Consider the following 27034-nt stretch of genomic DNA (forward strand, 5'->3'; position numbering starts at 1 on the left):
GATTGGCAAGACTGCCCAGGAAGTAATAAATAGCACATTGGTGCCTGTTCTCTCAAAAGATATGATATTTGTTGAATAAATGCTCTTTCCTTTTCTAACTAAATATTCTTGTGAGGCTGTTTTAACCAAAACAACATATCTCAATAGATTGAATGTAGGAGACATGAGAATCTAGTTATCTTCTATCATGCGAGACATAAAAGAGAGCTGAAAAAATTTGTAAAACAATACTACTTCTGTTTTTTCTTGCACAACATGACAAATACGTAATGTTTTAAAGGATTGTACATTTTTAACTGGATTGCTTGCTATCTTGGGGGGAAGGGAAGGGAGGGAGAAAAAGGAACATAAGGCTTATAAAATGAATGCTGAAAACTATCTTTACATGTATTTGGGTAAAATAACAATACCACAGAAAAGCCCCTCAAACCTCTCCCTCCATGTCACTCTTACTAATTTTTTCATTTGGAAAACAGTAATTTTTCACAAAAATTATTTATGTTAATATGTGATAGGTTTATTATTGTTAGTTTGAAATGAATATTTTTAAAATGATCAGTTTTTGGGTCTATATCTCAAAGAGATCCTTAAAAGAGAGAAAAGGACTCAACATGTGCAAAAAAGGTTTGTAGTGGCAGGAAATTAGAAATTGAGTGGATGTCCACCAATTTGGGAATGGCTAAATAAGTTATGGTATATGAATGAATTGGGATATTATTGTTCTATAAAAATGAGGAATAGGCTGATTTCAGAAATGTCTGGAAAGACTTACACGAACTGATGCTGAGTGAAGTGAGTAGAACCCAGGAGAATATTATACACAGTAATAGTAAGATTGTGTGATGATTAACTATGATAAATTTAGTTCTTCTCAGTAAATCCAAGACAATTCCAATAGACTAAGGATAGAAATGCCATGCACATCCAGAGAAAGAACTAAAGGGACTGAATCATAGGATTTTCACCTTTTTGTTTGTTTGCTTGCTTGCTTTTTCTTGTGTGTTTTTTTCTCTTTTGTTCGGATTTTTCTTGCATAACATGACAAAAAACGGAAATATATTTAAGAGGGTTATACATATATAATCTATATAAGTTTGCTTGTTGTTTTGGGGGAAGGAGGAGGTAAAGGAAGGAAAAATAAAAAAAAAACTGGGACACAAAATCTTGTTAAAAACCATCTTGTTGAATATTTATATAAATACATTTATTCAACAAAATAAAATACTGACGGAAAAAAAGAATATCTTTCAGTAAATTTGTTTTGGACATGCAAAAAATTAGCTAGTATATGGTAAATGGTGATAGAAATATATGTCACATATATCTCTTTGGGATCTTAAATAATTTTTTTTGAAAATAAAGGAGTCAGTACTGAAACCAAAGTTTGAGAACTGCTGGGCTAGCAAAAGGTCAAGATAAAAACCATCTGATTACTTCATAAGATCGACACTAGAGGGCACCAGAATACAATGCACACAGAACATATCCAGTGAGAGCACATCAAACCCTTTTAAACCCTCGGTACCTAGGAAAAGGAAAGGAAATACTTTCAGGTAAATACTGATAATCTTATGTTTTTAAAAGTAAGGAATAGCAACAGCCTGTGTAGAACAGTACAGAATTACAGCAGGAACCTCAATTGCTTGACTTGCTTGTACAATGCCATGGACATACAGGTGCTTAATGAAGACTAGAATGTAAATGGTTTTTTCAGTAGTTTATAAAAGTTAAAATAAAAATTGTGGTTTAGGAAGCATGTTATAAAACCTTTGACCCAATAATCTCTCTATTGGGAACAAATCCAAAATTTTAAAGACCTGTTTATACGAAGATATTTATAATTCTATTTATAATGGACCAAAACAAACCAAAAAAATTCTGTAAATAACTCAAGTGCCCAGTTAGGGAATGGACCAGCAGATTGCTGTTGTACAAAAATATCATTTATTGCTATGCATTTAATTAACTTAAACAAATACAAAGTGTCCCAAAGGTCTTGGTGTAGTTTTAAGCTATTAAAGTTTAAAATTGCATTAAGGCCTTTGGGAGACCTTATATTCATAAGGTACACTCAAGTTCTGCTGTAACATTAGTTTTTGAAAATATGAATTTACTTCAATGAAATTGGAGTGAATAATATGAACACGAGAAATTTCATTTGTTTGTACATGATTTCCTGCACAACAAACATCAGCATGCAGAAAACTGCACACCGTTGAACTGAGTTAGGTAGCAGTACACAAAATATACATGTCTCACACACACATTTACCAGGTATCTTAAATAATGGCATGTATTATCTTATAAGATTGTTTTTTGCTATTCTTTTGCATTTATTAACTTTCCTATATAATAATTTTTCCTATATAATAACAAATCTATTCAACATTCCAAATATGTCACTTTTAGTATATGTGCTGGTGCAGCTCCTCTACCTTCTATTATATCAAAATTCTCCAGGTCCACTTCCTGGATTTGTTGCCTCTAACATTGCCCTCTTGCTCACAGGTGACTTTGCCAGCCTGGTGTCCATGAGAAACATGGTCAAACAGTACACACCAATAAATACTATAGTATGTGTATTTATTTCTTAACCATTTATCCCCTTAATCATTGTGCTCCTATTTTTGTTAGATTCTTATTTTTTTGGTATGTCACTGATGATGTTTTTGAACATTACGTCTCTAATTCCATTCCTCCAGCAAGCCCTGTGCTTTTTATTGCATGTTTTTGCATAGCACAGTAATTTTTAGGTATATCTAAAAATTGTGGCAGAACTGATTATACTTTCCACATCCAAGACAGTGCTAGGTGCTGGGGATACAAAAATATAGATATCAAAGTCCCTGCTCTGAAAGAACTTTCTGCTGGAGTGGGAGAAGTACAAAGGAATGATTCAACATGGACATTGCTAAGTATAAAGGTTGAGTGTAATATGAATAAAGAAGAGATTCCATGGAAAAGCAGGGAAGGACTCTGACATGTTAAGAGGCCAATACTGAATACCTTCCTTAATTTCTCTTTATGTCACAAGAATATCAGTGAAACACTTGAGCTGTCATCTTATCCTAACCATATGGAGAGTGTCTTCTTTTCCTATCACACATTTCTCCAGTGACATGTTTTATTCCTTTTTTTTCAAAATTTCTTATGTTATATATTGTGACCTGTTTAGATCACATTAATTTTAAAAATTCTTTATAGACTATGGTGTTCTATGTCTTGTGGCCATACAAACTTGGTGGAGTAATAGTGTTAAAATAAATTGGGTTTTTGTTTTTAGAAGTTTGGGGTCATTAAAGGAGCTTTGAGTTTCCTGAAGGCAATTCAGCTTTCTTTCTCTTCATGTTTTAACTCAGTGCAATTCACAATCTATTTGTACTGTCCCATAAAGATACAGATTGACAAGCTCTGTAGAACCTTGCTTCATATTTTAAAGAAAAAAAATTGAGGCCATTAGCCATTCTCTTCTCCTCCTTCTCACTTCCTATTACTCAGGTACTTTGCCATTTTTTCCTTTATTTGTGTCTCACATAATGAAATGGCCTTATTCTTTATCAAATTGATCCCCTTTTATCCTCTTACAATAAATTGCCCCTTATGTCATTCCCATTCTTTCACTTATTTTTAATCTCTATTGGAACATTTCTTCCTACTTCTAAACATGCCTATGTCTCCCTATACCTTGAAAAAATCCTAGATTTTTCTTTTCTGCTATTTTAAAATTTCTTTTATTTCTGCTATTGTCTTATCTCTTTTCTGCCCTTTTTAGCTTAATTAAAAAGCCTCTGAAATAGGCGCCTTTATCTTATCTTCTCTCTTCTCATTCTCTTAACCCTGACAATCTGGCTTTCAACCTTATCGTTTCACCAAAACTGTTCTCTCCAAAATTATTATTTCTTAGTTGTCAAATCTAACAGCCTTTTCTAAATCCTCATTTTCCTTAACCTTTGCTGCTTTTGATAATGTTGATTAGAAATTCTCTCCTGGTTTTCCTCCTATTTTGCTTACCTATCCATCTATTAATTTTAGCATCTTCCCTCTGTTAATTATTTTCTATTTATTCTATGTGTAATTTGTTTTGTATATATTAGTTTGTATTCTGTTTCTCTCATTGGATTGTTTTTGTATCCTGGCACACAGTAAGCAATTAATGTTTATTGACTAACTTGGTTTTTCCTGTGCAAATAGTAAAGCCAAACTGTTTTGAATAATTATGGCTCTCTTTTAGGAGGCTCTGCAATGTCCTGGGGCTTGGTTCAAGCAATTTGTATTTGGAAGGACCTTGCTAACCACAGATAATCTTCAGTTTTAACTAGGAATATGTACTGGATCTTTTGCATTATAGTTTATTATGAATACCTCTGGTAAGTCTGTAACTTCCTGCTGTATACTTTTTTTGATATTTATGATCAGAGAGTTGTTGAATAGGGTCACTTTTGTTGCAATAGCTTTTTTAGCATCTTGAAATATTCTGATTACGGAAAGGAAACATCTTGTTAGAAGACAGCCTTTAAGGTGAAATTTTGTTCAAATGCTTTTCCTATAATCAACAAACAGTAAGTATAGGAGAATCTTATATTCTCTACATCTTTCAGGCAAATGAAAATTGGCAAAGATATGATCTATGGTAGAAGACTGTGGTGAAAGCTTATTTCTCATTTATCAAGGATGCCCTCAATTCGTATGTGGATGATGGAAACATTTCTGTACAGATGGGAAAGTAGACATTGAGATTAGTAGTTATTTAAATTTCTTTTGTTCAGGATGAGATTTCTCCCCCTCCCCCTCAATTTGCCTTTTTCATATATCTTGTGAATTTAATCATTCAAGGCTTTCACAATTTCATCACTTTTATCCTACATTTTTTATATCAGGGGTTCTTACCATTTTTGTGTCATGGACCTTTTTGGCTTCTGCAAAGTTTCTTTTTAGAATAATGTTTTTAAATTATTTTTATATACAGTATTGTAAGGAAACAAATTATATATTCATATACAGTTTTCAGAATATTAAAAATATTCATAGATATGAAGTTAAGAACTACTGTCCCAACAATTGATCCAACCAAGCTGTTTTCTCTATATTTTTCTCTTTAGTATCATTTCCATCTCCCCTACAAGCACATTCATGGCTATGATATGAAATCCAATTAAAGTTGCTCTGTCCTTAACGGTAAACTAGTCTATGCAAAACAATACAAACTGAAAAGGGAACTAATTATGTAGAAAAAAGCAATTATAAAGCTACACTGAAGGCCAGATGATAAAGAAGAAAGAACAATGAACTTTTACCTTTTAGAGTCCCTGGCTCAAATTCTATCTACTTAAGGAGAACTTCCCTGGTTTCTCCTACGTGCTGGTACCCTCACCTCTATGGTTACCTTCCATCTACTCTCTATATCTTTTATGTACTTATTTATATACATGATGTTTCCAGAATTAGAAAGTAAGTTCCAAAAGGGCAAGATTGCTTTACTGATGTTTTAGCACAATGCCTGGCACGTGGAAGGCACTTTATAAATGTTTATTGATTGACTGGCCACTGTTCTTCAACTGAAAACACTTAAAGATTACTTGTTACAAATGTTGTTGGAGAAGCTCCTATTTAAGTTGGAATTAACTTAGCTATTATTTATATGCTGCTTATATTTATATGCTTATATGTTTGCAAAGCACTTTACAAATATTATGTCACTTGATTCTCAATAACCCTGTGAGATAGGTGCTACTGTTACCCTAAATTATAAATGAAAAACTGAAGTTATTAAAGTACATACTGGGGCCTTCCCATTAATATATTTACCATACATTTAGGTACCTTTTCTTTTGGCACATTTTAGCATATGGTTATCTATCATATAGGATTATACTTTGTTCTGTGACTGCTAAGCTTTTTCCATTCAAGTTCCTTGAAGGCAAAAATGATATTACCCGTCTTTCATCTTTCCCACTGAGTCTATGTTAGGCATAGTTACCAAAAATAGGCACAAGGTAGTGTTTATTAAATATCTCTTGAAATTAATTATTGCACCACAGCTCAGTTTTTGATGGAAAAAAATTTCTCATTTTATACACGAATTACATTTTTTGGGGTCTATTTGATGAACCTATCTATCCTAAATCATGGTCAAACAGTAAGGAGAGAAAAAGAGAGGCAAAGATAGACAGACTCCTATACACCTGTGCTGTTCCTACTGTTAAATGAGGAGGGAAAAGGGATATTTCCAGCCTCTTCTAAGGAAAAACATTTTTTCTGGGGAGAAGTATCTGAACTAAATATTATTTCATTATATTTTGGTAGCTTTGGGATTTGTTATCTCCTTTAGTAAAATAATATACTAGAAAACAGAAAGTAGATTTCAGAGGCAAACTGATGACTTTTAATACATTCCATGTCTCTCAAAAACTTTTGAGTATCTTCAAAGAAAAGGAGAAAAAGTTCCATGACTTGGACTAATACAAATTCACTTTTACATCCTGTCAAATTCTCTTTTGCCTAAAATGTAAAAAAGTATTAAGGAAATGGGAAAGCAAATTTCTACCAGTAAAGTTTGCTATACATTCTTGTTATTTACTTATTTGAAAAAGTTCCTGAAAAGAGCACTTGGATTAACTTCAATTATTCTTTCTCCATCCTTATTTATCATCTCTTATTGCGGATAATGGAGTGGGGAAGGGATTAAAGATCGCTCATTTTATAAAGGTTCCAATTTAATTACCAAAGTCAGTAAATATAAGAAAAAATGCAGAGTTAACTCAAAACAGATATAAAATAGAAAGAAAACACTTTGATTTACACACCTTGAAGTACACTGTTCCCTTCTCTTTGACAATAGCAGCCTGTTCAAGTTTTTCTTTGGTGTCCATCTCCCAGGATTCTTTGGCCTGTAGACAACATAAAAATAATTAGATGATAGCATAAATAATATCATCCTAAGGTTCTTCTATCCCTTTATCAATAGAAACCTTCAAAGAATATATATTAAAAAAAAACATATAGTTTAAATTTGACTGCCTCTGATGAAATTCTACATCTGGCTAACATTTATAACATTATTTGAAGAATTAACTTTCCATGGTTAATCAACCAATGAACCAACAAACCACTTATATGCTAGGTGCCAGAGATACAAAGATAAAGAATTTACATCTTATTCAGATATAATATAAAATTAATACAAGGAAATTTAGGGAGGGAAAGCAACAACATTTGGAAACTAATTAGAACAGGCTTTGTAAAGAAAGTAGTCCTTGAGCTGAGTTTTGGAATTAAAGAATTCTATGAAGTATCTGTGCATGGGGAATGGTCAGTAAAAAGTAAGGAGAAAAGAGATACACCACTTTTATGAAGAGTAGAAAGAAAGTCAGTTTTGATGGACCATAAAGTATGAGAAGAGATAAATAATGAGTCTGAAAAGGTAGTTGGGGGCCAGATTGTAAAGGGTTTCAAACAAAAAAACATTCTGGAGATGACAGAGAGCCAATGGAGTTTACCAAATAGTGACATGGTCACATAACAGTTGTGTAGAGGATAAATTAGAGGGGAGAATTAAAGCAAGATGATCAATTAGGAGGCACACAGTCTAGGCAAAAGATGATGAGGGTCTAAACTAGACTAGTGGCGATGTGATTAATGAACATGAGATGTAAGAAATGCTATATAACTAGATTTGGCAATAAACTTGATATAAAGAACAAGGGTAACACCAAGGTTTTGTATCTGGGATGGTGGTACTCTCAACAGAATCAGAGAAATTTGGAAGAGCTATGTTTTTTTTGTTGAAAGGATGACAAGTTATATTTTGGATAAGTTGAGTTTGAAATGTCTATGTAATGTCTAGTTTGAAATATGTACTATGTCATGCAGGACTAGAATTCAGGAAAGGGAGTGGAGTGAATATGCGCAAGGTGTCAGTGCAGTTCTATGTTTTAATAGTGTCAAAAGATTTTCAGAAGAAAATGCTATAAACATATAAAAATGTCATTTAAAAATTTAGTTATTCCACGAGCAGGGCCAGGAGATCATTATATACTTCAACAACAATACTACCTGATGATCAATTCTGATGGACCTGGCAATCTTCAGCAATGAGATGAACCAAATCAGTTCTAATGGAACAGTAATGAACTGAACCAGCTACACCCAGTGAAAGAACTCAGAGATGACTAGAACCATTACATTGAATTCCCAATCCCTCTATTTTTGCCTGCCTGCATTTTGGATTTCCTTCACAGTTAACTGTACAATATTTCAGACTCCAATTCTTTTTTTTGTACAGCAAAATAACGGTTTGGTCATGTAAAAAAAAAAAAAAAGAAAATTTAGTTATTCTAATAACACTTGTGTAGCTGTGAATTTTGAATAATAATTTTTAAATTTTAACAATATGGAACAGCGTCATTATGTGTACAACAATTTCTGGATAACAGTGAATTGGTAGAGGAAGTCATTTTGCTTGGCCACTTCAGTCATCTGATCAATCTTCATGAGACTTTTTCTTATAGAGTCGTATCAAAATTATCATGTTTGCATCAAAATGCCTTATTCTTTGAATTATCTTAAAGCTATGATTACAAATGCAATTTTTTCAATCACTGAGCAGTAGCTGACAGAAGTTTGGAAACTGAATAAAGCAATGTATAGCAATAATAAAAAACAATGATTATTCAGGATTTTAATAATAAACATATCACTAATTTTTCAGATCTTTTTTCTAGAACTTTAAATTTCACTAAGATTTTTGGGATAGATCTGGGAATCATTTACATAGTGATGATAATTAAACCTATAAGGAAATAGGAATTTATTAAATAAATACCTGCCATATGCCAGCCTAAGAGTTTTATAAATATTATCTCATTTTATTCTCTTAATAGTCCTATAGTTAGGTGATATTATGCCATTTTATAAGTGAGGCAGACAGAGGTTAAGTGGTTTGCCCAGGAATATATATGCTATCTGAAGCCAGATTTGGAACTCAGGATTTCCTGACTTGAAACATTCTATTATTGTGCCATCAGTTGACATGTGAGTTGATGAGGACATGTAGTATAAAGAGAGAAGAACAGAGCCCTAGAATACAGGATGTAATACAGGTGGTGACAGAATAAATTAGGGTCTTTCACGATAGCAACCGAAATGAGAGTTCCTTGAGTTCAAAAAGTTTAAAAATGAGAATACTTGATCAATTTCTCCCATCTGTTTTAATTCCTTCATTTGATAGTAAATGCCTCTCCAAATGAGTGCTTTTGTAACAATCCAAGTGTCTACACTAGAAAAGGAAAATAGCAAAAGACTTATGTCCAAGGGAGATTTATTAAAGAATAGTCTTTAAAATGGGCCAGATGTAGGAGATTTGGGTGATAGTGTAGAGATTTCCCTTTATTGCAATTGTGTAGCAATTCCAAGGATAGATTCCCAGTTTTCCTTTTTTGTTTAAGAAAATTCCCATTTCTGACATATACATTTTCCCTCACTTTTAGCAGTTTCAAGCAAAATGTTTATCTGCTATCTCTACTTTCAGATCTATTCTTTGGGATCTTTAAATAAAGTAACTGTTTAAGGATGCTGAAAATTTTAAAGGATAACGTTATAATGATCATTGGTTTACCCAAGGTTAACTAACAGGAGGAATATGGAGAGTGAAGGGTGGTTGGTCAATGGTATAAAATGCTAGAGGTGTCTAGAAAATGAGAAAAGACTACCTGAATTTTTGTCCTTGAGTCAAGAAAGATCTGATTTCATCAATCATTTGAGAATAGATAAGACAAAATCAGTTGTGATGTTCTCTCTAGGAGTTGTAGGCCTTATACCTGTCTAATTATACTGCTTTTTGAGAGTCACAAGATAGCCAGAAAACTAGGTCTGAGCAAGTATGGAACTTTGGGGTCCATGGTAAACTATTAAAAAATCTTTTTTTCTTCCTCATTTGAACAAATGAAACGAAAAGACTCCAGTGTGAAGAGGCTTATCAGTCTCTGTTGACATTGAATAAGGTAAACTGTGCTACTTGGTATGTTGGCTAACAGTGTGCTCATCTCAAAATTCCTGCAAAGGGTACAAACTGTTCAGGACTGAAAAAGTGCCCTCCCTGTGGAAGTGCTTGGCAAATCATGAACCTTTTTGTCCTCAACCCAGAAAAAAAGTACAAAAAAGAGCAAGTCTAGAAACAAATAAAGGAACAAGACTTGGACTTCACCCAAAAGCAGTGAAATAAGCTGACATACACCAACAAAATAAGCAGTGAGGGCCTCATTTGTTATATCAGCTATGTTGTACTGTTATTGATGTGCAAAAGCCAAACTACCAATTCCACACTAACAAACAGAATGCATACAAACCTACTGACAAAAACTACTGCTTAGGGGAAGAAGAGGAAAGGAATTCTATCACTTTTGAAGTCTTTATCTTCTTACCTTTTCAAAGCTCTTAAGAATAACTTCATATACAAGCTCAGCATTAGGCTCAATGCCAAATTCAGGTTTCCCAGACTCTCCAAAGCCATATCTGAAATGAAGAACAAAAACTAGGACTTTTGAAGGAGTCAGTGTGCTTTTGGGCATCTTGTTCAGCCTTCTAAAGTATCACAGACTTCTTATTAATTTGAAAGCTACCTACATTAGAGATGAACCAGATGTGGACTAGGAAACATGGCACCAACTATTCTCTTGGCAGTTTTTCCTTCACATTCAGAAGGAATACATTACCTTTACTACTTGGAAAAGCTTACACAATGTGATTTTAAATGCTGTTATATTCTTTTAATTAGCATGTACCTTTTCTCTTACAAAAAACAGCTCTCTTTATGGAATGCCTTTTTTGAGTTTTATCAAAAGGGATGCTAGAACAAAACAGAACCATTGTAAGAGATATTGGTGTTTGGCAGAGATATTTTTCAAGTCTTTTGCAAGAAAGTGTAGCTTTCAAAGAGTGTCACTTCTAACTAGATAATTGAAAACATGGCTCATGTTTCCAAAGGGGAAATATGTCCTTATATTTCAAGTTTTTAAAAAAATGGGAATCACAGATAATACAAATCATCAAAGCTGCAAGCTTTGTTTATTTGAACTGACACATTTTAACACAATAGATTCTTCCCAAGAAATGAACTCTCTTACAAAGCATATTTCTTATAAAGTTATGTAAAACTGCATAATTCTATTATTGCTACTCAATTCTAGATTCTCTTCACAATATATCTCATTATATAGCTCTCTGGTCATGCCACTGTAATGTCAATTCTCTCCTTACTTGGAGGAGATTACCATAAAAATTGTGAAAAATTTGCATCTATGATCACTGTTACTAAAATAATAGACAAAGGGTAATAAGATACAAAAAATGTTTTTTACAAGACTCTGTAGATCTCCAATAGTAATAAGCTTAGAAGTGCTAATGGATCAACTTGTGATGGGAAAAATGTAGGCAAAAATGAGTCATCTCCTGGTTGCTGCCTTTAGATCCAGGAAGTACATACTTTCTTACAGAGGCTCAGTATTAGAATGGGTAGTACATCAACTTTGGGTCCCTTATTCTACTTACTATTGTACTATATTTAGGAGAAAAGAGGAAGAAAATGATGGAATTTATATGAGTAAAATTAACAACATCCCATTCTAGGTCCTTCTGCTAATGGCTAAATGGAAGAAAGGAAAAAGATACCTTAATTCTGTTAGTCTTGCCTATGAAAACAAGGAAGCTTGAAAATTACTATTTATAATAATAGTTTCCAAAGTGTTTTATGTATACTATCTCATTAATCCTTACATAACCTTTATACATATGAACATCAGCTATTTAATACCCTCATTTTACAGATAAAGAAACTGAAGCATAGAAAGATTAAGTGATTTGTTCATTTACACAACCTGTTAATGTCAGAGGTGGGGTTCAAAGTAGATTTCTCTTGAATCCAAGTTCAGTACTCTTTTCCACTATATATCACACTGTTAATTAAATGTGTTCAGAACTTAACACTTCAAGATAATAATCAAACGTATTAACCTCATTCCAAAGTCTCCAGTGATCTTAAATTCTTAAATGAATTGTTTTAACTACTACTATTGATTTAAGCTGAGAATAGTTTTGAGATCAAGAGAATGAGTATGGTTTTATTATTCAGATGATCTTACTGTATATGCTGGTCAGAAATGTTACTTACCGTGGTCCAAGATACAAAATACAATGTTCTTCCCTCTGCATTTTCTCCAGGGCTTTATCAATTCCTATAGGGATGTCATGGTCTTCCCCTTCTCCAACAACAAATACTACATCTCTGCAATCAAATGTCCTGTTACCACAGGAGCCTTCCAAGTGGACTGAAAGAAAAGAGAAAGAAGTCATTAAAGTAGCAGAAATTAAGTGAGCAAAAAGGAACGTTATTTTCCTCATTACTGATTTTCCCCCTTTATTTTTCAGGTTGGAAGTTCAGGGCTGCTAATGGGTCTGATCTCTCTACTGATCAGCATGGAAGCTTTGATTTCTTCTATTTCCAACACATGGAGCTTATCACATTGATGTTAGATTTAGTTCAGCATCTGATTGACTTAGCCCACTGCAGTTCACAACTCTAAAAATTGAGAACCACTAACCCTTGGCTCTTCTTATAATTGGGTTTAAAGGCATATGCTTACTCACTTTTATTACTGTATTTATTAAGATAAATATTTAATCATCTTTTCAAATTCTAGTTTCCCCAATTTTGAAAATTTGACTATTACCATTATTCTTTCTGTTTCAAGTTCAGTTTTTTATAAATTGATAATTAGATTGGTAAGGTAAAAAACAAACTAATAATGGCTATATTGTGACTGTGAACAACTCATCCAATCTCTATATGTCTTTATTAGGAAAGATAATTGATAATGTTCTATTATTTAAATAATAACTATAAAAATACCTGGGATTAAAGATAAAATTAAAACGAAAGATGCCAATCCTATGACCGTGGGTTCCTATTTGTCATCATTTCAACTAGTCTTAGCCCTTCTTGACTATCTCTAGACCATGTTATTAAGAACCTTTTCTTCCTGTTTCCAACTAGCTTTGCAAGCAATAATCAAATTAACATTACCATTCCTAGCAACAGAGAAGTAGCAAATGAGATATTACTCCCATCACTATTCTGATTAATTCTTCTATTCAAAACACTTTCCTTTATGTGTTGTTTTTCTCTTATTATAATGTAAGCTTGAGGACTGGGACTCTTTTGCTTATTGGTAATTCATTCTACAGCATTTACCAAAGTGTAGAATAAATATGGTAAGCACTCATAATTTTTAATAAATTAATCCAGCTGGGTAGAAATTTTTTTCTTCAATATTATCTTAGGGAAAACGTGTGCTTCCAAAATAACTCTTTCCTATAGGGCTTCTAAAACTAGATCTATATAAGGCCAATATTTGTTTTTTAGACCTTGAAAAAATACTACTTATATCCTATATCCTCTAAGCTAAATAGTTTTTCATTAGTTTAAAAAAAATCTTAAATACAGATTTAATTCTAACATATCCCCCTTTATGGTTACTTACTCTCTTTGGTTCCACCCAACTTTAAACTTCTTTGATTTCATGATCTAGTCATCTAATTCCCAAGAAAGATCAGGAATTTAAAGTCAATATTTGATGTTAACTGAGTAACCTTCATTCTAGCCTTGGGAATTTGAAGAAAAGGTGTAAGAATTATAAGAGCATACCCAGTAGAGTAAGGAATGAAGGAAAGGAGGAAAGAAGGGAAAAAATAAAGAAGGAAGGAGGGAAAGAAGAAAAAAACAATTTGTGCTTAAGAGTGCTGAACTTACCCTGTTAAATATACTAACAATTTCTTCATCCCTACCAGGTGAAACTGATTTTGTACGTTAATGACCCAAAAAATTTCTTGTAGGATCAATCCAGGGATAGGACCTCTCATGATTCTTCTGATTAAGAGACTTAACTAAGATGGTTTAACTGGAGTGGAATAATAATTGGGAAAGGAAGCCAAGCTGGGTGTGCATGTATATTATTGGCATATAAGCAAACAGCCTGTACCATATTTGAATATAAAATAGATACCATTTATTTGTCATCTTTAAAATAGTCCAAATTTTAGTAAAACCTAATTAAAAATTCATATCAAAAAAGCTAGAATTGGAGAACACATTTTAAAGGAATATAGTTTGATTAGCATCCATGTGCTGGGCTTAGAGTTTGAAAAACCAGTATTCAAATTCTATCTCTGATCCTTAGGCAAGTCACAGCCTCCAATGTTTTATGTTTTATGTGCTCTGGGACTTATTTACAAAGTCACAAGTCTGTTAAATAAAGTTTCTTAGGCTGACAAAATGACAAATCTTCCTACAGTTTATTTTATTTTTCTTAATTATTTCTGAACTTAAATACCAGTAAAAGAGCATTTTCATACACACAGAATGCAGAGAGTTCCACATGAAACCATTTCTTTCACTATTTCTAATAAACCTTCTTCTGACTTCCTCTCTTCCAATCAAAAATAGAATAAAAGAAAAAGAATGCTTTTTTAAAAATAAGCATAGATGTCCATATAATGCTGGAGATTTGAGAAAATCCAAAAATTTGTCTTAGCACCTTACTCATTTTGGCTCTGTCAAGAGGTAGGTGGACCTTCATGGTTACTGCACTATTAAGAGTTCTTAAGTCTTTCAAAGTTGTTTTTTCTTTACATTGTTACTTATTTTCCTGGTTTTGCTTCACTCTGTATTAGTTCACACAACCTAGGGTTCTCTGAAATCGACCCTGTCATTTCTTATGGTACAATGATAAAACATTACATTCATATACCACAATTTGTTTAATTATTCCCCAACTGTCTAAGGTGCAATCTAAGTTATCTCTCAGATTCTAGCTCTATCTAAATCCCTGTTTCAGGATCAGGAAGTTTGTTTCTGTGACTATATTCTTATTTTGTCCTCTTATTTCTCGTTTGATTTTAACATATTTCTACATCAAAATTTGCATGTACCTACAGGCTCAATCCTTCATTGATCATTTTTATATATCAATAAGGTTATCTCAAGCCCACTTCCTCCACCTTTTCCTCCATGTTTCCTCCATATATTCTCCTCCATATATTCTTCTCATGTGTTCCAATAATAAAATAGCAAATTCTAACCCCTTCTTACACTCTAGTGTACTTCTCTCTTCCTCCCACAACCCTCTTCCCTCTTTTTCTTCTTCAAAGCCTTAAACAGAACCGATCTATGCTTAAGACCTCTGTTTTTCTTATTTAGCTTCTTCAATACCTTTTGAAGATTTTGAAGGGATACCGTTTCTTCATCCTCATTAGAATGTTGTCATTACATCATCATGCAGCTCCTTCCAATTACTCAAATTTATCTTTCTAGGTTTTTCTTGACTTTGTATTTCAAAGCTCCTATTCAACTCAGGTCTTTTCATTAAAAATGCTTTAACCTATATGGATAAGTATACATATACTATATTTAACTTATACTTTAACATATTTAACATGTATTGGTCTACCTGCCATCTGGGTAGTGGGAAGAAGGGGAAAAATTAGAACAAAAGGTTTTGCAATTGTCAATGTTGAAAAATTATCCGTGCATATATCTTGTAAATAAAAAGCTATAATAATTTTAAAAAAATGCTTTAAAGTCTTTTATCCCATTTAAAAGTCTATTTCCCCCCTTTAATACTATATTTAGCTTTGCAGGGCAAGTCATTCTTGGTAGTAAGACTGTCTATTTTGTCTTTTGGAATGTTATATTTTTTTAATTTCTTAGCAGTAGCTGCCAGGTTTTATGTGATTCTTACTGAAGTTCCTTAGTATTTGATTTGCATCTGGATATTTGCAGTACCTTTTTCTTTAACCTGGGAACTATGGATTTTGGCTGTGACATTTCTGGTATTTTCCCCTTTGGCATCCCTTTCAGGAAATAATCAACAGATTCTATCTTTATTTTTTCCTATGGTTCTAATAGATTGGTAAAGTTTTTAATTTATGATTTCTTGAAATATACTATCTAAATCTTTTCCCCCCATGATTTTTAGGGAGTTCAATTATTCTTAAATTATCTCTCAACCTATTTTCCAAGTTTATTTCTTTTGAAATTAGATACCTTACATTTTCTCTCATTTTTTTTTTTTCAATCTTGATTTTGTTTAATGTTTTTTGCTGTCTCTTGTAGTTACTGATTTCTGTTTTCATTTATTCTAGTTTTAAGAGTTCATTTCTTGGATGAGTTTGATTACTGTTTCTTCTAAGCTAAATTCAAATTCTAATCTCTTGCTTAATTTCTTTTTTCATGTAGTCCTTGTGGAAAATTGATTTTTTTCCCCTTTGGGTTTCTGCTTACATGTTACATGTATTCAGTCTTTCTTTTGGGTGATTTGCAATATTATTCTATAATGGTCAATATTTTTCTTTGATTTCCTCATCTCTCCTGAAATGGGGCTTTGTGTCAAGGTCAGGCTCCATCTCCTACTGCCTTTTTGGATGCAGTGGTCAGCCTTGTTTGGTCTTACCCTGGGTTCTGATACTGACCTTTGCATATTGAAGCTGGGTCTCCATGAATTTTGAGGTTAGGAACACAGGATTTTCAGATCTCTTTCTCTGGAGACTCAGACAGACTGTTAGAGACCTCAAAGTCCCTGAGCCCAGGAATACCTTGGTTTGACTCCCTCTAGTGCTGATTGGCACTGTTTTGGCTGTTGGTCCCTGAATGTAGCTATTCCTCCTAAGGCTTCCAAGGTTCCTACTTTTGAGTTTTTCTAAGGGAAATCTCCATTCTGGCCACCTCTGGACCCTGAATCTTACATGTTCTGCCTTTTTGCCAGTATTATTGATGCTAAATTTTATACCTATGAAATTCTAGCTGACTTTTGAACAATTTTGGGTTAGAAGTCCCTTATTGTAATTTCTTATTAAATTTCTTGATCACCATTCAGTCCTAATATAAACTTCAAGGTTTTGCTAGAGTAAGTATATAGTAACTGGGTTGTTTGCTTCCTGTACAGGTAGCCATCTTGGAAGAAAGTTGGTTAGATAACTTTTAGGTTCTTACTGTAGCAAAATAGTTTAGAAATAACCTTAAGGTATCATTATGTCTAGACTTTGTGAGAAGATTTGGGTTCAAATTCCAGCTCAACTATAGTCATTTTATTTTAGTTTTCACATCTCTAAAATGAGAATAATCATACTTGTACTACCTACCTCATAAAGTTGTTGAGACGAAAGCATTATTAAATTTGTAGGGTTGAAATGATCTGGGGACTTGGAATCAGAGAATCTCACTTTAAATCTTAGTGCTGCCACTTAGTTGGATGTTCTCGGATAAGTCACTAAGCCTCTTAGCCTCAGTTTTCTCATGTATAAAATATGAAAATTTGATTAAACTATTTCCATCATCTTTTCTTGTTTTAAATACTTTCTTGTTTGTCTTATAAAACTTTAAATTATTATTACAATCCCTGAACATATTCTTATCTTGCTGGTGCTATTACTGTTCTACCCTCTAGATTACATTTCTGGAGATCATGCCTTAGGGAAGCTCTGAATTCCATAGGAACATGAATCCTTATCTTTCTAAACTGTCACTTCTTTATTTCTACCACCAAGAACTGTAAGTGATCAAGTCAGCACTACTATTGTCTCTGGAAAGGACTTAATCAACTGTACATTCTATCATTTCACTAACCTCTAAAACTTCCCAACCCACCATTCCTCATAGAGGTCCTCAAACTTTTTAAATAGGGGGCCAGTTCATTGTCCCTCAGACTGTTGGAGTGCCTGACTACAGTAAAAACAAAAACTTTGTTTTGTGGACCTTTAAATAAAGAAAGGTCATAGCCCTGGGTGAGGGGGATAATCGTTCTCAGCTGCTGCATCTGACCATGGTCATGCAGGCCATGGTTTGAGGACTCCTGCTAGAGAATGTAAGTTCCTTGAGGATAGTTTTTGTATTTACTTCTCTAGTACTTGCATTGTTGGCTGACACGTAATAGATGCTTTTTCATTATTAATTTTAATGAATTGATGCTTTCCAAGTGCTTGAAGAGAAAATTAGCTTTCTCAAATACTTTGAACATTTAAAATATTTAATTTTTTTTTAGACTATCACATGGCACTATTTTTGAAGAAAATTTGCTAAGGTTAGATGCATTTTAGCTAATTAAACTAATGGAAACAATTTATGAAGTCATATCCTAAGAGATATTTCATAAGATTACAAACACTTTAATACTTTCTCTTCTTGCTTACTAATATTATTATCACCTTCTCCTCAAGGAGCACACTTAATATGGGAGGTAGTTGTAAACACACATTCATTATAGCTTACATGTGAATCATGTTTGAAAGTCTCTAAACAGAAAATCTAGGAATTTTCAAAATGATCATGTTTTATCCTCACAATAATCCTAGGAAGTAAATGCTATTATCCTCATTTTATAGATGAGGAAATTGAGGCATTAAAAATATGTATGTTTATATACATACATATATTGTATATATTATAAAATTATACGATATGTGTGTATACACACAGAAACGTTCTCTAAATATTATAATCCATCCATAAATTCAGTAAAGATATTAGCTACAAATAAATGCCAAAAGAAGAGCAAAGAAAAACATTTTAAGAAAGTAAAGTAGAATATTTTCACACAATAGTGTGCTAGTCTAACAATCTAGTCTCTTCTCACCATTCCTGCCTGAAGGGGATCAAAGGAGATGTCACATCTCAAGATGGTCTAATGATCTTGGTCTCTTCCTATCAACAAGGGATTCAAAGATGCATGCAGATCTCCTGGTTTGGCCTATCCCAGAAGAAGGGATTAGAGAGATGCTATTCTATCAAGTGTTGGTCCCTTAGGCTTGTCTCTTTCTTCCTTTCCTGCCTACAGAGGACCTTTCCCTTGTAATATTAATTGGGAGGTGCCATTTCTTCCTGCTCCCTCTACTTTCCTGCTTATTTTGCCTGCTTGCAAGGACAGGATAGAAACACAATCCCTTCAGCTCTTTCTCTTGGTGGTCTCACCTAAATAGAAAACTGTAATCCTAAGGAGGAATTCTTACTTATGGTAAAAATCCTCCTGAACCCATTTGGCAAAAAAAATTAACTTCCACCCAGTCATATCTTCCTCATTCTAGTGATTCTGCTGTCTCGATGCAAATCTGTGCTTCATCCCCCTTTGCCCATTTCCTTATTCCCAGCTACTCCAACCCAACCCTCCTAATGTAATCTAACGCACCTTACTCCATACATACATATGATCTGTATGTAACAAATCTGCTTTTATCTTAAATCTTTTCCTTTCTTATTCTGGCTCTCAATGAGAACTAGTTCCTTGTTGATAACATAGCCTTCCAGGTCACCCTCTCCAGGACTGGTTGTACCTATTTGATGAGGTGGGATACTGCTAGTTCTCCACTTCTATTTCCAGGCTTACTGCTCTACCTTCATCACTAAGTAGCCTCTTCTCCTTTGAGATTACCCATTTTGATTTCTTGCTGAACCAGTTTAATTCTATGTTGCCCTTGAGAACCTTGTTACTTTTTCCTATTGCTGATATTGTCCTGCAAAGCCTTAGCCCCAGCCCCAACCACGTTCTGCTTTTGCATCTACTTAAAATGCTTTGGAACACAAAGCTAGAGAAAATCATAAATACACAATTACATCAGCTCCTTATATTAGTCTTCTCACTTAAATAAAAATTTCTAACAATAAGGATGAATCCTTACTTATGGTTAAAGCCCTTGTGGATTGGATCTACTACAAATTTATGATACAAAGGCACAACTAGATCCTACTATACTAAAGCAATCCTTTTCACCTAATTTATTATAGTACTTATCATAGCAACTTTTCCAAACTTTTTCATCCCTTTTCAAATCTTGCATGGCTTCCTCTCCCAGCGGAGAATCTAGTCTTGTATTTCACTGAAAACACCTGAGTCCATTCACTAAAAGCATCCTCCTTTTCCCTTCTCAATTCACATTTCCCTGTCACTCTTTTCACCTCCACCTCATCTCACTTATGAGATGAGATGGCCTTATATTCTGAGTCCACCATTCCATCAAAACTGCTCTCTCCAAAGTTACTCTTCTACAGATATTGTCCATCCTCATCTTTATTTAGACACTCACTACTTCCCGGTTTTCAGGGTGCTTCCCCCTTTCAATTTTCCTCCTACAATGTGATTACTCCTTAGTCTCCTCTAATGGATCTTCATCTGGATCATACCCACTAATCCTGGCTGGAGTCCTCCAGGATCTGTCCTAGGTTCTCTTCTCTTCTCTCTTTATAGTAATTCATGTGGTTAACTTGTTAACTCAAGTGGATTCAATTATCTTTTTATTGATGATTCTCAAATCTACTTATCCAGCCTCTCTGCAGACCTTCAGTCTCCCATCTCCAACTACATATACCAGACAACTAAAAATAGATTTTCATAGACATCTTAACTTCAACATGTCTAAAACTGAACTCATTCCACCTCTCCCCCAAACCTTCCTTTCTAACTTCCCTATCGCTGTTGAAGGTGATCTCATCCTCTCAGATACCCAGGCTTGCAACCTGGGTATCATTCTTGACTCCTCACTCTTTCTCAATCATATCCAATCTGTTGCCAATGAACGTTTGCTTATTTTAACCTTTATAAGATCTCCTGGATAGGATCTCTTCTGTTCCCAGATATTCATTCAGACCCTTATTATTTTATGCCTGGACTGTTGCAAGCTGGTTTATCTCCCTGTCACAAATCTTTCCATACTCTATTCTATTATCCCCTGAGCTGCCAAAGTAATCTTCCTAAAGCACAGGTCTGCCTGTCACTCAAAAAGCTCTAGTGGCTCCCTATCATCTTCAGCTCTTCATAGCCTGTCCTATATCTTTCAACATTCTCTTACCTCCCCACTATCCTCTGTGATACAGTGACACTGGCCTACTTACTTTTTTTTTTTTTTTTTTTTTTTTTTTTTGCTGAGGCAATTGGGGTTAAGTGGCTTGCGCAGGGCCTACTTGCAATATTTTTAAGGTTATATGCATACATTCATTTTTTACATGTAGAGTCATGTTGGGAGAGAAAAACCAGAAAAAAAGGGGAAAACTATGAGAAAAAAAAAACAATAAAAAAGGTGAAAATTCATTCAGTCTCCATAGTTCTTTCTGTGGATGCAGATGGCATTTTCTATCCAAAGTTTATTGGAATTGCCTTGCATCACTGAGTTGCTGGGAAGAAATAAGTCTATCAACTATGATCATCACACAATTTTAATGTTGCTATGTATAATGTTTTCTTGGCTCCACCTGCTTTACTCAGCATCAGTTCATTTAAGTTTTTTCAGGCTTTTCTGAAATCAGTCTGTTTATTTTATTTTTTTATAGTATAATATTATTCCATTACATTTATATACCATAACTTATTCAGCCAGCCCTCAGTTGATGGGCATTCACTCAATTTCCAGTTCCTTATCACTACAAAAAGGGTTGTTACAAACATTTTTGCACATATGGATTCTTTCCCCTTTTTTATGGTTTCTTGGGATACAGACCCAGGAGTGAGATTGATAGATTGTTTTTCAAACAAGATGCTCCATTTTCCAGCCTTAGCACTTCTCTGGTTGTCATCAGTGCCTGGAACGCTCCTCCTTCCTCTTTGTCTACTAGTTTTCTTCAAATCTCAGCTCAGATTCCACTTTCAACAAGAAGCTTTTCTTGAAACTCATTAATTCTAATACCTTTCCTCTATTGATTATTTTCAGTTTCTACTATAAACATCCTGTTCACACATAGTTGTTTGCATGTTGTCTCCTGAATTAGAATGAATCTTTTGAGAATGGGAACTGTTTTATCGTTTTCTTTGTATCCTCAGCACTTAACATAATGTTTGGCTTATAAAAGATCCTTAATAAATGTTTACTGACAATTAGGAAAATTCTCTGAAATAGACAAAATAAAGTTACTTTTAAATCAGACACTAATAAAGTCATGGCTATAAGCAGAACTTAGAAAGTAGGAAAAAAAATTCCCCTTGTATTTCTTTTCTTTCTTTCTTTTTTTGCCAGAACAGATCTGGCATTTCTGACATGGATATGAATTATTCTTTTAAGGTAGTAATATTTAAATTGAAATTTCTATCAAGGACAATGAATTAAGAAACATCTATATTAGGCATATATATAAAAGAAGTTAAAGACATTTAACAGAAGTCTTATGTAGAGTCAATCATCTTCTAATATTTATCTTGAAAATATGTATCTTTCTAATAGCAGGCATCTTTGTCAGTTTGGTCCAATGCAAACTGAGACCAGAGAGAATAAAAGTGTAAGACTATAGATAGATACAACTACTATTTACTGTAGTAGTTAAATTTTTTCTAGCTATTTACCATTTTTATAAAGTCCTTTTAAAATGATGAAGTATTTAAGTGTTTAAGTTTCATTTTTCCCATAAGCACTGAGGTTTTTATTGTATAACAGAGTATGGTGATTTTTTAGGAAAGCATATGCAGTGTCATAGAAGAACTGACAGTACACAAAAATACTCAACACAGTGTTCTTAATGCTAGTTAGCAATCAGTCAGCAAACATTTGAGTACCTATTATGTAAGTATGAGGAATTAAAAAAAATAAAAGATAAGGAACTGGTACCTGTTAATCACTGAACAATTGAACAAAGTAAGATATATTAATATTGTTATCCAATCATGTTCCACTCTTTTTTTTTTTTTTTTCATGTTCCACTCTTCAAGGCCTCTTGGCCCATATCACACCAGGGGGCCTCCTATCCTTCACTACCTCCTTAAGTCTGTCCAAGCTCATGTCTGTTGCTTCCATGACACTATCTATCCATCTCACCCTAAATATAATTTTATTGTAAAGTAGGAAATGCTGAATCTTGAGAATTAAAAGACATGGAAAGATCTCTATGAACTGATCTGAAGTTAAAAACACAAACAAACCAAAACTACAAAAAAATACACACAATGCTATAACAATGTAAGTGAAGAGGATCATTAAAAAGAAGCTAAATTCAATAACTGAAAAAAACACAATAATGAAACATATTTTTTACTCCACATGTCACAAATGTGGACAATTACTAAGATAGAATAATGTATATGTTTGCACATTGTGTAAACACTGTATTTGATGTTTTTGCTTAATTTTTTTTCTTTCTTAATGAGGGAAGTTTCAATCTGGGAGGAGGAAAGAGTAATTTTTCTTCCTCAAAATGACTATGATATATGAAAATTAAAATGTACCAATAAGATTTTTTAAATTGAGCATTGAGTGTCTGTAATGTCAAAGCCAGAATAGGGGAAAGTAGCATAGTGCAGAAAATAAAAACATTGAACTTAAAATTTTACCTTAGGCATTTATTTACTAGCTGTATTAGGTAAGTCCATAGTTTGCCAGTCCACTTGAAAGTGCATGATCAGGTCTAGACTCACTGATTCACTGCATTTACAAAGGATATCACAATGTTAATTGATTTCTGACCTTAGAACAAGAATATAATCTTGTTCAAGATTTCCATCCTTACAAATGCTACTCAAACAACTGTGGCAGGTCTGGCTTCAGAGGACACATGATTACTCACTTTTGACATTTTCTAGTCCTGATGCTTATTTTAATAAATATTTAATAGTCATCATTATGAATCACTAAGAATTCAGGCTCTGTGGTACTTAAGATCTGATGTTAAACTTGGCCAACATGAACTTATGGGAGCAAATGATTCATGATATACCCAGAGAAAATAAAAACATAGAACAGGGAGCTTCAAAGTTATTTTTCTTAAGTAAAAAACAGATGCTCACTTCTTTTTTTTTAAAGGCAAGTTCCATACCATCCCACATTCTTGCTTTTAAATTCTTCTCCAAACTAAATATATCTTAAAGGGAAAAAAGTTTTCCTCCAACAATTCTCAAATCCCTGCAAATTCAAATAGACTCAAATTATTAGATTCTGTATAGATAATCCAAGTGTAACTAAATCAAGTAAATTCATTTTGCCTACAAAACATCACTTAACTGGAGTACTGACTTATTGTTCTTTCACTGCCTAAAGCAATTTGGTTTTGAAGAGCACAGAACACTCTGTTCTGAATGTGGCTGGCACATGAATTGGATGTGCAGACAGCAATTTGTACTCCTATTAAAATGAGGGGTTTGGGGGAGGGAAGGAAAGGAGTGGCAGTAACAAAAGCTGGAATGCAAGAACCCAAATACTGTACAGCTTGTTTTAGGAAGAAATACTGTGAAAGAGGCTCCGTAACTCAAAAAAACACTAAAGATGTACCTTAGTTCTGGTAAGTGTATATTTTTTCCCTTTTTAATTATTGTGGTAAAGAACAGTATTTTTGCCCTCATTCCTAAGTCACAGGGATTTAAATGGGAACATTGTAAAATGACTTTGCTATTGGACACTGCTGGTTATCAGACCTGAGAGTACTAGATTATCATAGGGTATTCTCACTCAGCCAGATTTTGCCATACTGCCTTATTTATGCAAAATAAGTTTCTTATACTTTTATTTCACACAGGAACACATTTAATGTCCATTCCTTCTCTGAAAGAACAATAACCACAGCAAACAGAGAATTTCATAAAACAACAGAATACACATGGGAGATATTACTGATTAGAATTTGAATTGCTCCCATCAGGCTTGGGGATAAATAAATTAGACCTTCCTAAATATTCTCCTTGGTCTCTATGACTTAAACCAATCGTACTATCTGATGCTAAATTAACACTCCACAAATGCATTCGTCACTGAGTCATACTAGTGATTTCTGTCCTTTTGTCCTGAATAGGTGGCATAAATTCACACCACTGCCTCCACATCTCCTTGAATGCACAGTAGTTCCTAACCATTTTTGTGTTCTGGACCTCTCAGGCAATCTGGTGAAGTCTATGGACAGATCTCTTATCAGAATATTTTTCTTAAATGCATACAATAAAGTATATAAGATTACAAAGGAAAACTATTATATTGAATAATTATCAAAAAGTTCATGGATCCTAGGTAAGAACTCTTAAGTTAGAAGAAAACCTGCTAACTCAACTAAAGCAAAAAAAAAAAAAAAAAAAAAAAAAAAGTCTTGAGTTCTTTAAGAAGAGAAAGTCATAGCTGCACAGCTAAGCTAAAATGGAAACTCTTCTCAGATAGGGCTTGATGTTAGACACTTATTAGGTGGGTGCTACCAGACAAATTACATTAAAATGGGTCTGCCTCAGTTTCCTCAAATGTAAAATAGAAATATACCCCCCAGGGTTATTGTGAGGATCAAATGAGATAAAGTTTGCAAAACACTTGCTTGCTAAGCACATAGTAGGTACTTTAAACATCTTCATTCCTTTTCCCTTCCACTTTCTTCTAATATTTATATTGCAGGTCTATATAGATATTTAAATAGTTGTTAAATATGTCCGTACCTCAAATTCTATATTGGTTTATCTTCCTTAATCTTAAAGGAAATTTTATTTATTAATGATGAGAGTTTCAAGAAAAAGTTTTTAAAATTTGAATTGCAGAATTTAACAGGTATTAAGAGCCTAGGTGATAGTTTTTTCTTTTTAAAGGAAAAGTACTATATAAACAAACTAAATGAGTGAATGAATTATGACATATTCAGTATAGAGGATTTGATAGTTCATCCTGGAGAAAATAAAAATCCAATAGCGCACCTCTAAATTTCTGCACTGGTTATATAATTTCACTGTATGCAAAAAAAAGGCATTATAAAATGCAGTGCACTCTATGTGTATTCAAATACTTAAAAGATTATTTTGTAAGAGTGGTGGTAGATCCATGGTGTTTTGGGCTGCTCGGATATATTAACTTGTCATAGACCTTAGATGTCAAAGTAGAAGACATAGATGGGAAGATAAGAGAGATGATATAGGAAGTAAGGTCAATCAGTATTGAAGGCCAATCAAGTTTTAATTACTTCTGAGGGCAAGATTCAGAATCAGAGTGGGGTTATTATTGTAAAGTATACAAGAATAGTATAAGAAATCACACAGAATCTTGAAGCTGGAAAGCATCTCAGGGGATCATCTGGTTCAACTTATACTTAACAAGAATATCTTTGATAGTATAATCAGCAAGTGGTCATCTAACCTGTACATGGAAGACCTACAGTAAAAAGGAACTATTATGTCCTAAAGACATGATTGTTAGGGTGTGGAGGCTTCTATCAAGCCAAAATCTTACTTTGCAACTTTCATTCAGTGCCTATCTCTGGAAGAAACCAGGAGTTTAGCTCTTTTTTAGTTTGAGAGCCTTTCAAATCTCAGAAAAGAGCTGTTATGTCTCTATGAAATCATGACTTTTCTGTTATGGTTTTAAAAAAATATTTATTTTTATACATATTTATAATTTGTTCCTCTCATTCATTACCTTTTTCTCCTCCTAAATGAATAAGGAAAAAAAAGAAAAATCCCTCATCATAAATAGGGATAATAAAGCAAAACAAATTCCCATTTTAATCATACCTAAAAATATATGCCTCTGTATTTTTATTTTATCATCCCTTAGGCAGGAAGTTTCATTTTTCATCTTCTAAATTTATGGCTTATTATTGTACTGGTCAGAATTCTAAGGTCTTTCAGAGTTATCTTTTCTATACCACGTTGTCATTGTAGAAATTGTTCTTCAAATTCTTCTTACTTTGATCTGTATCAGTTTAGAGACCTTCCCAGTTTCCTTTGAAATTGTACAGTTCATCATTTCTTATGGCATAATATTCTATTATAGTCTTATAATAATAATTTGTGGGACCTTAATAGATCCCATGAATGTCAGGAAGTCAAACTTTCCAATTTTGCAGATGCACATTCCTCAGATTTCTGAGGCACTGAGAAATCAAGTGATTCACCAATGATTATATAGCTAACAAATGTATGTGACACAGGGCTTGAAACATGATCTTCCTGATTCCAAATCTGGGCTCTATTTACTATACCACGTCTGTTTCTTTCAGTCCCTGATTAAAGTCTCAATAAATCAGAATAGGATTAGGTAAGATTTCTTGTAGGTGATTGTCCTA

General features: G+C 33.5%; 1 protein-coding gene across 4 annotated transcripts in view; it reads right to left on the reverse strand.

Annotated features, from left to right (window-relative positions):
- Positions 1 to 27034, reverse strand: part of FKBP5 (FKBP prolyl isomerase 5) — a 159825-nt gene that overhangs the window by 15028 nt on the left and 117763 nt on the right. For all 4 annotated transcript variants that reach the window (XM_051996495.1, XM_051996497.1, XM_051996496.1 and 1 more), the window contains 3 exons: positions 12164 to 12320; positions 10419 to 10509; positions 6804 to 6887 (listed from right to left, as the gene is read on the reverse strand). In XM_051996495.1, coding sequence (XP_051852455.1) covers positions 6804 to 6887; positions 10419 to 10509; positions 12164 to 12320 — 332 coding nt within the window. The remainder of the gene's footprint in view (positions 1 to 6803; positions 6888 to 10418; positions 10510 to 12163; positions 12321 to 27034) is intronic.

The sequence above is a fragment of the Antechinus flavipes genome, chromosome 4 (assembly GCF_016432865.1).
Source record: "Antechinus flavipes isolate AdamAnt ecotype Samford, QLD, Australia chromosome 4, AdamAnt_v2, whole genome shotgun sequence".
Classification (NCBI taxonomy): Eukaryota; Metazoa; Chordata; class Mammalia; order Dasyuromorphia; family Dasyuridae; genus Antechinus; species Antechinus flavipes.